This window comes from Sus scrofa, chromosome 14, assembly GCF_000003025.6.
Source record: "Sus scrofa isolate TJ Tabasco breed Duroc chromosome 14, Sscrofa11.1, whole genome shotgun sequence".
In the NCBI taxonomy this organism is placed as follows: Eukaryota; Metazoa; Chordata; class Mammalia; order Artiodactyla; family Suidae; genus Sus; species Sus scrofa.
Genome location: NC_010456.5, coordinates 47241855 through 47256561, shown reverse-complemented (window position 1 = coordinate 47256561; position 14707 = coordinate 47241855). Strand labels below are relative to the sequence as shown.

General features: G+C 55.0%; 1 protein-coding gene and 1 long non-coding RNA gene across 3 annotated transcripts; one reads left to right on the top strand and one right to left on the bottom strand.

Moving 5' to 3' along the window:
* Nucleotides 6485-10987, bottom strand: LOC110256683. Of its 2 annotated transcripts, none has more exons than XR_002338553.1 (4): nt 10593-10987; nt 9725-9992; nt 9531-9653; nt 6485-9189 (listed from the first exon to the last, which is right to left on the bottom strand). It is a non-coding gene; the product is annotated as an uncharacterized LOC110256683 (long non-coding RNA). The 2 variants fall into 2 exon arrangements; XR_002338554.1 differs by having other exon boundaries at nt 9725-9970.
* On the top strand, nt 9726-13795 carry OSM (oncostatin M). Its single transcript, XM_001929161.4, has 3 exons — nt 9726-9873; nt 11508-11641; nt 12274-13795. The coding sequence occupies exons 1-3, from the start codon at nt 9840-9842 to the stop codon at nt 12817-12819; spliced, it is 714 nt and encodes a 237-aa protein (XP_001929196.2). The 5' UTR covers nt 9726-9839; the 3' UTR covers nt 12820-13795.

Genomic DNA, 14707 nt, shown 5'->3' with positions numbered 1-14707 from the left:
CTATGAATTTCCCTATTCTGGACTTTTATTTTTTTTAATTTATTTATTTTATTTTTTATTTTATTTATGTATTTATTTTTTGGTCTTTTTAGGGCCAAACCTGCAGCTTATGGAGGTTCCCAAGCTAGGGGTCCTATCGGAGCTGCAGCTGCTGGCCCTTGCCACAGCCACAGCAATGCCAGATCTGAGCCGCATCTGCGACCTACACCACAGCTCAAGGAAATGCTAGATCCTTAACCCATTGAGTGAGTCCAGGGATTGAACCTGCGTCCTCATGGATACTAGTCAGATGCATTTCTATTGAGCCACAATGGAAACTCCTGGACATTTCTTATAAATGGAATTATCTAATATGGGACTTTTGGTGTCTAGCTTTTTCACTCAGCATAATGGATTTTTTTTTGTTTTGTTTTTTTGTTTTATGTTTTTGGCCACAGCACGCAAGGGCTTGATCCTGGATCTCAGTTCCCAGACCAGGGATTGAAGCAGGGCCATGGCAGTGAAAGCACTAAGTCCTAACCACTAGACCACCAAGGAACTCCAAGCATAATGTTTTTGAGGTGCATCCAGGTAGAGGTCTGTGTCAAAACTTTATTCCTTTTTATGGCTGAATAATATTCCACTGTGTGGATATAACTACTTTTTGAAAATCCATTATCCATTGATGGACATTTGGCTAGTTCCCACCTTTTGCCTATTAAGCTCATTCTTGACTGTGGGAAGGCACAGAAGTTGTGTTTAGTTGCATACTGTCCTCCTTCTCTTCCTTACACGTGCATCTGTGCATAGGGTGACCTGGCCTTAGCCCGTCACACCACATCACCCATTGAACGGCCACCAGGCTGTCCGGGGACAGAGCAAGCTTTGATGGCCTTTTCTCCCCTTGAACCTGCAAGGTGCTTCTTTTCTTCATATCAAGATAAATGCTCAGGAAGTTCCCATCGTAGCTTAGAGTAAATGAATCTGACTAGCATCCATGAGGACACAGGTTCTATCCCTGGCCTCACTCAGCAGGTTAAGGATCCGGTGTTTCCTTGGGCTGTGGTGTAGGTTGCAGACATGGCTTGGATCCTGCATTGTGGTGGCTGTGGTGTAGGCCGGCAGCTACAAATCTGATTCAACCCCTAGCCTGGGAACCTCCATATGCTGCAGGCGAGGTCCTAAAAAGACCAAAAAAAAAAAAAATGCTCAGTGTTTCCTTGGCTTGTCCCCAAGAACAAGAGGGGAAGAAAGCCAGTCTCCCAGCACCCACTCCTGGTCATTTCCTCCTGGCCCGTAATTAGGACCCCTGCAGGTGAGTCCTGCCTCTGTGTCCCGATTTGTAGACAGCTTCATGGGGCCCTGGCCATGTTCCCCCATCTTCCTACAGCTGCCTTCTCTGTTGAACAAAGCTCCTGAACTTTGGTTGCAGCTGCAGCCAGAGCAGGCTCTGGCCCACCCTACTTCCTCCCTTCACACCCTCCACCTATTCTGTCCCCATCCTCATGCTTATGTAGGACTCAGGACTCCCCACAGGCCAGTGCCAGGAAACCAGCTCGACCAGCAGAAATGGGACTCTCATCACGCCCTGTGTAGCTGGGATCTGCCGTGGGCTCAGCCCTGTCTTCAAGCAGGGCTTAGGGGCTCAGGGAGATTACTTGGCCTCCCTGGCTGTGCCAACTGTGTTCTTGCCCACTCAGCAGGACTCCACTCCTGCCTCGTGGGGTTGGGGAAGGTGACTTTCCACAGCACCAGTGACCTCTCAGCTCAGAAACCCCAGCCGTGTGAGGGAGCCATGTCTCCTGGGTCTGCCTTCGGTCCTGGGAAAGACTCTGATTAGGCCTGCTCAGGAGGCAGGTCCATCGCTAGGCCCTGAGGTACTGCAAAGACCAGGCTGTGTCAGAGCCCCCTCTCGGGGCTGGAAATGGACAGCCTGACAAATGGGTCTTTCTGGCCCCTCCACATGCTGCACGTTGGCCTGTGTGTTTATTCACCTTTCACAGCCTGGGTATAAAAAGGCATTCATAGTGGAGTTCCCACTGTGGCTCAGCAGTTAACAAACCCAACTAATATCCATGAGGATGTGGGTTCGATCCCTGGCCTCGCTCAGTGGATTAAGGATCCTCCATTGCCATGAGCTGCTGTGTGGTTCTCAGTCATAGCTTGAATCCTGCGTGGTTGTGGCTATGGTGTAGGCCAGCAGCTGCAGCTCCTATTCGATCCCTAGCCTGGGAGCTTCCATATGCCGCAGGTGTGGCCCTAAAAAAAGAAAAAAAAAAAGGCATTCACTGTAACTTCACACCCCTGTAAGCTCTTTCTTTCTTTCTCCTGCACTTGGCCTAGCGCCCCACACATACAGTGTGTAACTTATGAAATGTGGGTTGAATGAGGGACTGAAAAGGTTATTTGCAAAGTGCAGGATTGTCTCCTCCAGTGAAGGCTAGCCCCCTTCTATGAGGCTGTCAGATGCTGCTTACGTGGAATTTGTTCTGAAACGAATTTTTTAAAGGAAGCAGGAGAAACGCTTTTGGCTTTTTCTTTCTCAGTTTGTCTTCCGGAAAAGTGTTGAAATCTGCAGTGACGGAAATAATAGATTTGAATTCTCTTTAGAAAAAAATCATCATAAAAGAAAAAGTCAGCATCTTTAAAAGTGAGCCTTCCTAAAAAAAAGAGATCACATGCTTTGGTGTATCGTGAGGGATGTGATTCTGACTTTCTTGAGGCAAGGTGACCAGGAGTGCTGTTCTCACCCAGCAACGGCAGGGAGGTGGGCCTGCACCTGTGACTGCAGGTGCGCTGGATGTGGAATGGGCCCACTTCTGGGACCTGCAGCCTGGGGCTTCTGCACACCGCCGCATCTGTATGGCCATCCATTCACTAAGGATTCATTGAGCACCTACTATGTCCCAGGGCCTGACCCGTGCTCTGAAGGTAGGTGATGGGGAGCCACCACCGTGGTGCATGCCCCTCTTGAAATTTACAGTCCAATTGAGGAGACAACCTCACAGTCATGACAGTTTACAATTCTGAAAAATGCTACAAAGAGGGTTATGTGGTGCTCTGGAGTCGGGCTCAGGGTGGGCAGGAGCTAGCCTGGGGTAGAGGAAGTTCAGCTGAAGAGGTGAAGCTTGGACTGAACCTCGATGTCCGGATGGAAGTTCAGTAGGAGTGTTTTTTTTTTTTTTTTTTTTTTTTTTGTCTTTTGTCTTTTGTCTTTTTGTTGTTGTTGTTGCTATTTCTTGGGCCGCTCCCATGGCATATGGAGGTTCCCAGGCTAGGGGTTGAATCGGAGCTGTAGCCACCGGCCTACGCCAGAGCCACAGCAACGCGGGATCCGAGCCGCATCTGCAACCTACACCACAGCTCCGGCAACGCCGGATCATTAACCCACTGAGCGAGGGCAGGGACCGAACCCGCAACCTCATGGTTCCTAGTCGGATTCATTAACCACTGCGCCACGACGGGAACTCCCAGGAGTGTTCTGGTAGTGGGTATAGCACATGCAAAGGCCCTGGGGTGAGGGTTCAGCTTCTCTGAAGGACTGAGGAAGTTCAGAGAAAGTGGGAGCTAGAGCAGTTTGGGGTGAAGCTAGGGAGATGGGCAGGGCCTTGTGGCTGTGGTAATGATCCGGATGGCAACAGGAAGCCAGGGGAGTGTTTTAAGCAAGAGGATGATGGGACCAGGCTGTGTTGTACAAGCCCCTCCGGAGGGGCTGCAATGGCAGTAGAGCCGCTTTGTGGTGGCTCAGCATCCTCCTCCTTCCTTGCCTTCCTTCCTCTCTGACTTCCCGCCACACCTGGCATCTCAAAACTGGTCCCATGAGGACTTGATTACACTTCAGCTCATGCAGTTCTGACATGGAATTTGCAACACTTCTTTTCCGCATTTTTGCCAATGAAACCAGCATTGTCTTTCTAGACCTGCAGAAATACTGATCTCTTCCCCCAAGCCCTCTGGGCCGGCTCCTCAGCCCAGGCAGGACCTCCAGGCTCCCGCTGTGAGAGTGCTTGTTTTCATTTTTATTGAGCCTTTGCAGCCTCCTGGCTGTGTGACCTTCCTCCAGGGGCCCCACCTCTCAGGCCTCAGTTTCCCATCTGCAGGGCAGAGACGGTGATTTCGGCCTCACTAGGTGGTTCAAGGGATTCAGCAAGCTGAGCCACGTGAAAGGCTCAGAACTGGGCCCGGCACACACAAAGGCTGCAGAAATGTGCCCGGTTATTCCCACGGGGCAGACAGCGTGTGCCTGGGGCACCAAAACATTTTTGGCAAGAATATGGAGTTTCAAAATAGGTGTTGTTTGTCATCGTGAGAAAAGTCAGGACTCCATTGGACTTCCTGATCCTGTTTGATTTTTTTTTTTTTTTTTTTTTTGGGTCTTTTTGCTATTTCTTTGGGCCGCTCCCGCGGCATATGGAGGTTCCCAGGCTAGGGGTCGAATCGGAGCTGTAGCCACCAGCCTACGCCAGAGCCACAGCAACGCGGGATCCGAGCCGCGTCTGCAACCTACACCACAGCTCACGGCAATGCTGGATCCTTAACCCACTGAGCGAGGGCGGGGACTGAACCCGAAACCTCATGGTTCCTAGTCAGATTCATTAACCACTGCCCCACGACGGGAACTCCTGATGTTTTATTTACAGTGATGTCTCAGCTTTTAGAACCGCTGTGGGGCTTCAGAGAGATGTGGGCCCTCTGTGGTCATCTCGCCTGTCCCCTCATCTCACAGAAGGACCCTGGGCTCAGAGAGGGTGGCCCAAGGGTGGGGGTCATCTGCACCCTCTGTCTCCTGGTCTTCTCCTCTCAGAATAGACAAATCAGCCCCCACCTGCCTTCCCCTTGGCCTGGGGGTCCCTGTGGCAGGGCCTGGCCTGGAGGCCTGCGACTGGTGTGAGGCAGACAGAAAGAAAAGAAGCAAGTTCCCACTACCCCGCCTCACACTTCCCTGAAGAGGTCTTCAGGCCCCTGGAAGGGGGATGAGTCACCGCATTTGGGGAGTCACCGCATTTGGGGAGTCACTGGGTGCAGGGGAGGTCATGGGTCCCATCCCTATGGACACACCAGGTTCCAGAACCGTGTGGCAGGTCATGAGTCAAAGGTACCCCCAGCCAAGGGTGACCTCACTGGCCTCATGGGGACCCTAGTAGATACTTGCTCATCCCAGGGTTTATGTAATGCATGTTTCCCAACCGTCCTTAAAGCCACCCTGTGACATAAGCAAATGTGCTCTATTGTCTGCCCCAGTGGCTGGCAGGTAAATGCCCATTGGACATTTGCTATGGGCCAGCGCTAGCCTGCATCGTCCGCTGAATTACACTGACCCTCCAGGAAGGCAGCAGTTGCCATTGCATTTTAAAAATTGAGGCGTTCCCTCCATGGCACAGTGGGTTCAGAATCTGACTGCAGCGGCTCAGATTGCTGCGGAGGTGTGGGTTCAATCCTCCGCCTGGCGCAGTGGGTTCAAGGATCTGGTGTTGCCGCGGCGGCTCAGAATCAGTCTCTGACCCAGGAACTTCCATATGCCGCGGGCGTGGCTATAAACAGAATAAAAATCGAGATACAATTCACATACCGTCATATGCATGTAAAGTGTATCATTCAGTGGTTTTCAGTATATTTACAAGAATTGTGCAACCATCTAGTTCAAAAACATTTTCATCCCCCCAAAAGAAACCCATATCCATAAGCTACCATTCCTCGTCCCCAGATCTCCCACCTCTGGCAACCACAAAGCTACTCTGTTCCTGTGGATTCACTTCTTCCAGACATTTTATGCAGACGGAATCACATGCGGCCTTTTGTTCCTGGCTTCTTTCACTTAGCATTGTGATTTTTTTTCCCATGGCATGTGGAAGTTCCCACCTGGACCAGGGATCAAACCCGAGCCATAGAGGTGACAACACCGGATCCTTAATCACTAGGCCACCAGGGAACTCTTGTTTTTGATTCTCTTGGGTCTATACCTAGGAATGGAATTGTCATATGACATTTCTAGGTTTACTATTTGAGGAAGAGACATACTTTTCCCAAAGGTGCTATACCCTTTTACGTTCCCACCAGCAGTGCACAAGGGCTCTGATTTCTCCATGTCCTCTCCAACACTTGTTACTGTCTTTTTTTTTTTTTTTTGGCATATGGAGGTTCCCAGGCTAGGGGTCGAATTGGAGCTACAGCTGCCGGCCTATGCCAGAGCCACAGCAATGCCAGAGCCGAGCCGCATCTGCGACCTACACCACAGCTCACGGCAACGGCAGATCCTTAACCCACTGAGCAAGGCCAGGGATGGTAGCCCCATCCTTATGGATCCTAGTCAGGTTCACTGGAGCCATGAAGGGAACTCCTGTCTATCTTTGATTATAGCCATCCTAGTGGGTGTGTAGTGGCATCTCATAGTCTGGATGTGCATTTTCCCGGTAGCTGATGATATCAATGATCTTTTCATGTATTTATTGGCCATTTGTGTCTGGTTTGGAGAAATGTCTTTTTGAGTCACTTGCACATTTGAAGATTGCATTGTTCATCTCTTTATTATTAAGCTGTGCTGCTGTGGTCTTATGGAGGGGAAACTGAATTTCTTGACTGGGTCAGGAACACTGGGCCCACAAACTGAGGCCAGAACCTGGGCTGGTCTCCACCTCTTACCCGGCAGGTCTCTCCACCCAGTCCAGTGGCCTCTTGCCTCCAGGGGCCCCTCAGGCCACACAAAATCCTGTCCCTGTGTTTAAAGGGGGAAGGCTCGCCAGCCGGACCGTGGGCCGGAAAGGTGTGGAAGCAGCAGTTCTGAGGAACCAAGCTGGTCCTCTCTTCCCCTCCGAATCACGCGGACCCAGCTGACGTGGCCTGGGACAAGGGGACAGCCCGGGCCCTGTGGTCGGGGAGCCTATTTATACCGGCTGGGCCATGTTGCAAGCTCTTCCTGCTGGCGACAGGGACGTCACTGGGCGCTGACCTCACCAGAAACACTGACGCATCTTCCCCTCACACTTTGCTCTGATGGACAGCTGGGTCTCCTCACCTTGGGGCCACTCCCTGTCCTCCTGCACATCACAGCCCCCTTCCACCTGGCTTCAGACTCTCTCCGGGGGTCCCCACTCCCTGCAGCCCTCTGGCCATGCCCTCTTGCAAGCTGTTAGGCATGGACTTATGTCCTCAAAGTCATAGGTTGAGCTCATGGCCCCCAGCACCACAGAACGTGACTGTATTTGGAGAGAGAGCCTCGAAAGAGGGCATCGAGGTAAAAGGAGGCCATTGGGTGGGCCCCCCTCCAACATGACTGCTGTCCTTATAAGAAGAGGAGATGAGGACACAGACACACAGAGGGATGACCACATGGGAGGCGACCATAGGGGGGCTGTCTACAAGCCAAAGGAGAGAGGCCTCGGGATGCAACCAACACTACAGATAACTTGATCTCAGACTTCTGGCCCCAGGACTGAGAAAATGCCTTTCTGTCATTTAAGCCCCCCTGGTCTGTGATATTTGGTTATGGCAGCATGAGCGACCTAATATTCACGTTTAAGGCCTCGTGCTCAGAGCCAGGTCTTTCTGATTTGATAGCCCTGGTTTGCATGCCCTGCTCCTCTTAAATGTTTCTACAAAGGACAGCTGCAGGCAGGGCAAACTCAACGTCTCTGGGCCTTGGAGGCTCCTTTATTTTTGTGTCTATCTATTTATTCTTTCTTTCTTTCTTTCTTTACTTATGGCTGCACCCTCAGCATGTGGAATTTCCTGGGGCAGAAATGGAACCCGTGCCATAGCAGTGACAATGCCAGATCCTTAACCTGCTAATCCTTAACCAGGGAAGTCCTCAGGGGCCTCTTTAAGCTGAGGAGGACATGCAACCTCTCTGGACCATGGGGTGAAAGCACAGGGCTGTCCCCTGAGTATGGCGGTCGGTCAGCAAGGAGCCCCTGAGAGGGGCACAAAGCTCTCCAGCCAGACCTTGCCCTTGGGGCTGGAGCCTGTCCCTGAGCTCCTCCCAGTTTCCTTGTTAAAGGGAGCCATGCCCTCCCCGCCCAGCTACTCTCCCTCCCAGGGTTGTGGCAAAATGAGATCAGGGGTGTAAAATGAAGAAGGATCCCAGGGAGCCGCCTGTGTGGGTGGGACCTGAGATGAGGAATCTAGTAGAAGCGAAGTTCTCAGGAGGAGAATCCAGAACTGGCCCTTGAGGGGGGCGGGAGTGGCGGCGGCGGCGGCAGCTGCGGTGTGATGAATACCATGCTGCATGCAGGGAGTTGGGGTGTGTGTGCAGGAAGCCTCCTGGGCATGGGGGTTCCTCTGGTTTTGTCCCCTGCTAGATCCTCAGCAGATGGGAGTGGCCAGCCAAGAGCAGGGGCCCAATACAAGTTTGTTGATGGCATAAATGACTGCGTGGGTGTGTCTGCAGGGGGAGAGCTGGTGGGAACAGCCTTCATGGTGATGACTGGTGCTGGGGTGGGGATGGTGGGAGGGTGCCTGTCTCTTCTTCCAGCCACTTTGGCTTTCCTAGTGCAGGCCTCACCGGTCGCCCCCAGGGACCCCAGCCTGGCTCCTCAGCCTTTGATACCCTGTTCCCCACAGAACTCCTTGGGCACAGGCTAAGACCCTCGTCTAGGTCCGGTGGACGTGCTGAAGCTGCAGGCACGGTGTGCCAGCCCTCTGCCCCGTCATCTGCCCTCTCTGGCCTCAGTGTATCCTCCAGTGAAGCAGCAGGCTGCCTCTGGAGGCGCTGTCTCCAGGGCCCCTTCATTCTGACGCCTGCAAGAAGCAGAGGACCAACCCAAGATCACTATCTTTCAGAGAAAGTGAAACCTGGTCCCCAACCGTCACCGCGGCGACTCCCCTTCTCTGGCTTCCCCTCTGAGCTCACAGCTTCCCCATCTCCTCCGCCCCCCACCCCGCCTCCCGACAGCTCGTACTTGGAATCAGACTTTCATCTTTCCTTTTGCCTTCAAAGGGCTCTTGCCTTTTATGTCCATGATGGCAGCAGCCCTGTGAGGTGGCCAGGAAATGCTTTTCAAATCCTCATTTTACAGGTGGCGGGGATGGTGGGGGTCTCGAAGGCCCAGAGAAGTTAAGCGACTTGCCTTGGATCTCACAGCATGTCAGTGGGCTTGAACCTGATCTCCTGTTTCTCTTGCTCCAAGTGCCTGGTTCTCCCCAGAGGGTCCTGTCTGTGGAGAAGGGGCCTGTTGTGGGCGATGGTCTGGGGATGGCTGGTTGTGTGCAGGGTGCCTGTTGGGGGAGAGGAGGTGGCTGGGAGTCCTGCTGGGGGATGCAGGTCCTGGGGCCATAACCACAATCTCGGGGCTGCCAGCCTGGGTCTGGCTCTTTGCCCAGAGCCCGGTGGTTTCCGCTCACAGATGTCCCAACAGCCCTGGCGGGAGGGCGGGAAGGGCACTCAAGAAGGAAGATGTCTCGCTCCCCTCAGCCCCAAACCACAGTGGCCTGTGAGGCTGAAGGCTCCCGAGCCGGGACTTTGCATCAGGCCCTCCAGGGGCCTGCTGGTGGACTCTCCCCTCCATCCCGGGCACAGCCTCCTACAGTGGGCATGGACCCCCTTGCTCCCTGCTCACCCCATAAAAGGCTGAGGCTGCGGTTTGCATCATCCTTGGGCGTGGGGCTGACCTCGAAGAACGAATTCGAAGAAAACAGGAGGAGGAGCAGGCATGCCACCGCGCCCAGCGCCCATTGGCCGCCTGTGGAAACTTTGGTTTTTGGGGTCATGTTCCCAGAAGGCCTGCCCTCCCCCCTCCCCCTCCCCACCCACCTCACGAGGTGTTGGCCAATCACCCCGGCGGGCATAAAGTGGCTGCCAGCCCGCAGGGCTCCCAGCCGGGAGGTGTCACCCCCAGCAGGCACAGGCCGGAGCTCGGTCACCCAGCATGCGGGCACAGTGTATTCGGAGGACACTGCTCAGTGAGTACTTCCTTCCTTCCCGCCGGGACCTGCTTGCTGTGCTCATGGGCGCCAGTGGGGAGCAGGGCCAGCTGCTGTCCTCTGGGAACTGGGGAGGCTGGACACGGGGCAGAAAGATGCTAAGAAAGGGAAAGAGCCAGAGGATCAGGCAAAGAGAGGGGTCCACTGAGAACACAGCATCTTCACAGGGTGGAGAAGGGTATCCCTGGAGGACTTCCAGGGGTAGGTGATATAGAGTCGACTCTGGGAGCAAGGGTTATGAGGGAAGGGGATCACAGCGGGAGAAGCTAGGGAAGCAGGAGGGAGGTGGGAGAAGTGCTGGGGCAGTGGAGGAAGCTGCAGAAGCTGAGCAGGACTGTGGTGTATTGTCTGGAAGGGCTGCGGGGCTTCCTTCTGGCCCCAATTCACAGGCTCTGGGATGGATGGTCACTATCGGCCAGGCCCCGGGGGCCCTGGAGCCCACACAATCACACAGCACATATAGCCACACCCACAGGGTGACAGACACACAGAGCCACGTGATGTCTTCCGGAGCCCTCAATCTCACCAATCTGGGAACCCCCGCATGCAGCCCCGGGGCCCCTGTGGTGGATGGGACAAAACGGCCCAGCTGTTCCCTCGAGCCTCACACAGACCCAGACACACACCCATGCAGACACCCTGCTCCCACGCGCACTCTGCTCACATCAGCCGCCCTGCCCGAGCCCAGCAGCAGATACCTGGGGGGGAGGGTGGCGAGGGGTGTCTTGTGGTCGCCGTGCCTGGGGACCTAGCCCCTCAGTCTCCTAGCAGCATCTTCCCCAAGGGGCCACAGTTCTTAGGAAGGGAAGTGGTGTCACTGCCTTCCGGGCCATTGCGCCACAGGCCCTTCCGACCACGTGGCTGCCAGGGCTCAGTGGGTGGGTCGGGGGAGGTGGGGGGAGCCGTAATTACCCGCCCCCCAGAATATTCTGGCTCACAGCATCCCTGGTGGGCCTGACAGAAGTGGCCACTTAGGGGGAGAGGAGAGAGGTGTGAGAGGTCAGCGGATGCGCTGGCCTTGGGTGACCTGAGCAAGCCCTTCTCCTTCAGTGCCTTTGTTTTTAGTAAAATGGGGGCCTGGACTAGAAGGCCTCACTCATCCTTTCCAGATGGAAGCTTCAGATGGAAAGGCAGCTTTTCCTGGTTCTGCGGGCATAGATCAGAGTGCCAGGCTGCTCCTGAGCCGCAAAGCCTGCCAGAGTCTAACTGCATGACTGGCTGGGATCTGTTACAGGTGGGCCCAGGGGCCTGTGGCCATGGCTGTCCCTTAACCCAGAGGTTTTACGAAGAGCAGCCCACCAGGGCCCCCGGTGTCAGCTTGAGGTTGGCAGGCTTGACTCCAGCTGGGCTCACCAGTTCTTCTCAAAGGCCTACTTGGCGAATTGTAGCCACTGTTTCGGGGGCTGAACAGTGACTTGCTGGGAAGGTAGCGGGGGGCAGGGGCAGCAGGTGCTCCCGTGCAGGTGCAGTGCCCAGCACCGCTCTCAACGGCACAAAGGTGTGGACCATGGAGTTGTATCCTCCGAGGCCCTCTTGAGCGCCGTCCCCTCTGAAAGCTGCCCACATGTGGCTTCCTCCCCACAGTCAGGTAACCCATCCCCTCTCTGTCCCAGGTCTGGTCCTCGGACTCCTGTTCCTGAGCACGGCGGCCAAGGGCAAGTGCTCAGGCAAATACCACGAACTCCTCCGGCAGCTCCGGCATCAGGCAGACCACATGCGGGACACCAGCACACTCCTGGACCCCTATGTGAGCACCCGGCCCTTGGGGGGCATCTGAGTCTCAGAGAACTGGGGGGTTAGGGTAGGCGTGAGCCCCAGGGAGGACCCGCCCCAACCCCCGCTTAGCACGGGGCTGGTGGGGAGACCGAGTCCCCAGGTTTCTCCAGGGCCATGGCGAACAGTCCAGGCCTAACCCTGAGATGCCCAGGAGATCATGCAACATCCCCCACTCAGTGGGCCTGGAGTGTGAACCCCTCTTCATCGCCTCATTCATCCCTTTGCCCAGCGTGCTCGTTGCACACCCACCACGTGCCTTGTTCTAGGCACCAGGATGTTGCAGTGAAAAAAAGAGCCCCGCCTTCCGAAGCCCATGTCACCTCCTGTCACCTCCCCAGTGACATGCCCCATGCCACAATCACTGCCTGTGCGATCACTCCCTCCAGTCCCCCAGCATCCCTCCCACCCTGCCTGCAGTGGCCTGGGAATCCTCTTCCATTTCAAGCCTAATTTCAGGGTCTGTACAATGGGGGGATTGGACAGGGGCTGCACGAGGTCGAGCATTTCAAGGCTGAGCAGAGCTGACTGGTGTGTGTGTGTGTGTGTGTGTGTGTGTGTGTGTAGGGGTCCAGCGCTCACCCCTTGACTGTCCTTTCTCCCCAGATCCGCATGCAAGGCCTGGACACGCCTGGACTGAAGGAGCACTGCAAGGATCGCCCTGGGGCCTTCCCCAGCGAGGGCACCCTCAGGGGGTTCAGCAAGCGGGTCTTCCTGCAGACTCTCAACACCACACTGGGCCTTGTCCTGCACAGACTGACCGCTTTACAGCAGGACCTCCCCGAAGCCCAGCACCTGGCGAGGCTGAACATCCGGGGACTCAGGAGTAACATCCATTGCATGTCCCAGCTGCTTCTCGGATCCTCGGAGGCAGAAACAGCTGAGCCCACTCAGCCAGGCCCCAGGGCCACGCCGCCGCCCACTCCCCCATCGGATGCATTCCAGCACAAGCTGAAGGGCTGCAGGTTCTTGCATGGCTACCACAGCTTCATGCACTCGGTGGCACAGGTCCTCCGGGAGTGGGGGGAGAGCCCGGGCCGGAGCCGGAGCAGGAGACACAGCCCCCACCCAGCCCTGCAGAAAGGGGCCCGCAGGATGCGACCCCTCAGGAGGGACAAGAGACTCATGCCCAGGGGCCAGCTGCCCCGGTAGCCTTAGGAGCGCCCCTGCCAGGTGAAAGTTCAGCAGGTACTCTGCAGGATGACACCGCTCCGTTCCCCACCTCTTGGAAGTGCACTTTGAGGGGTGGGAGCTGGGCAGCCCCTCTACCTCCTCTGGCCTGGGGGGGATGGGGTCCAGCTATTGAGCCCCCCATCCCTGAGTTCCTCAGTCCTGGTGGGGTGGCCGGGTCAGGTCCACACGGGGCCAACTTTCCATTGATTCAGGGGTCTGATGACACAGGCTGACTCATGGCCAGACTGGCTGCCCCCCCAGCTCTGCTCCCAGGAGGCCTGCCGGACTGTCCCTCTCATGACTTCCTCCTTTCCATAGTGGCCTCGTTGTAGAGGGGGGTCAGGGCCGGAGGTGGCCTCCTGTGCCTCATCACCAGTCTCGGGCCAGACCCCTGAATGTCTGGATGACCTCACTTTAGGCAGCTGTGATGGGGCAGTGCGTACAAGAAGGAGCCCTGATTTGGGGGGGATCCAAAATTGGCCCCTAACTCACTGTGTGGCCTCAGCAAGGTCACTTTACCTCTCTGGACCTCAGTTTTTTTCTTTGTGATTTGAAGGGTTGGGTACCATGTAAATCCCTCTCTGCCTGTCAGTTGCTGGGACTCTGTGACATAGGGTGGATATCAGATTCTCTGCGGACATAGAGACGCATGATACAATGGACACTGGTGAACACAGAGTTCTCTGGAGGAAACCTTCTAGCGCCTGGTGGCAGCTGGTCTCTGGTCCCGGCTCCTGGCTGCTCCCCCTGGTGGTGCGTCGTGGTATTTTCTTATGCTGAAACCATTGCTCTCCTGGAGGGGGGTCCCAGAAGCTGCTGGGCTGATTCCTTGGAAGGACGTGACTAATTTATAGATTTGTTTTTAATCTGTTTCCTATTTATAAGGCTTATTTATGATGTGTATTTAATGTTAATATTGTGCAACATATATTTAAAACTTGCCTGGTTTCTAAAGCCCTTGTGTCTCTCTGCTGCCTTGTGGGAGAGGATTTGGGGGATCCTCTTGGAGAAGGGGCGGGGTCCCTAGGTGGCAAGGCCACAAGCATCCATCAGCTGAAGGCTGGGCTTGGGGTTCTTGCTCTATCCAGGAAGGGAAGTCACATACCCTGGCCGGCTGGGGCTCTTACTGTGGGGACATCTCAAACAGAGACAAGGTATCGTCTCTGAACGGGTCTCCCTTGAGAAGCTGGGGACCAGCACTGTCAGAGTTTGAGACAGAGGGGAGGGAGGAAGGATGGTGTGTGTGGGTTTCACTGGGCTCTTGTGGGTATGTGGCTGAAGGTATGTATGCTGTTGTGTGTTGTGTGAAATGGACAAGATAATAGCAGTTCATGCCCCAGATGTGGCCTGTGACCTGGTAGGTGCTTGAAAAAGTTTCTTGAAATGCTCCAGGGTGGGTAGGGATTCCACTGGGCACCCCTCTGATTCTCAGGGCCTTGCCATGAGAGGGTCATCTATAGACTGATGATGTGCTAAAGCTGCAGCTGTAAAGGAAGGGCTCACAGAAGCAGGTGAACTTGACCTGGATCAATCCTTTGCCACTCCTACTTCCTGGGCCAAGGGGAGGAACGGACTTAGCATTCAGGTGGAAGAGAGCCCTGTGTGGGACTTTTGGCAATAGATATGACCCACCGTGCAGATGAGGCTTAGAGAGGTTTTTTTTTTGTTTGCTTTTGTTTTCGTTTTTTTTTAATGGCCACACCTGTGCATATGGAAGTTCCTGGATCATGGGCTGAATCTGAGCCACAGCTGGAGCAACATTGCACCAGGCTGGGGATCAAACTGTGCCTCTGCAGTTACCTGAGCTGCTGCAGTCGGATTCTTAACCCATTGCGCCAAGGCGGGAACCCCAAGGCTCAGAATTTGA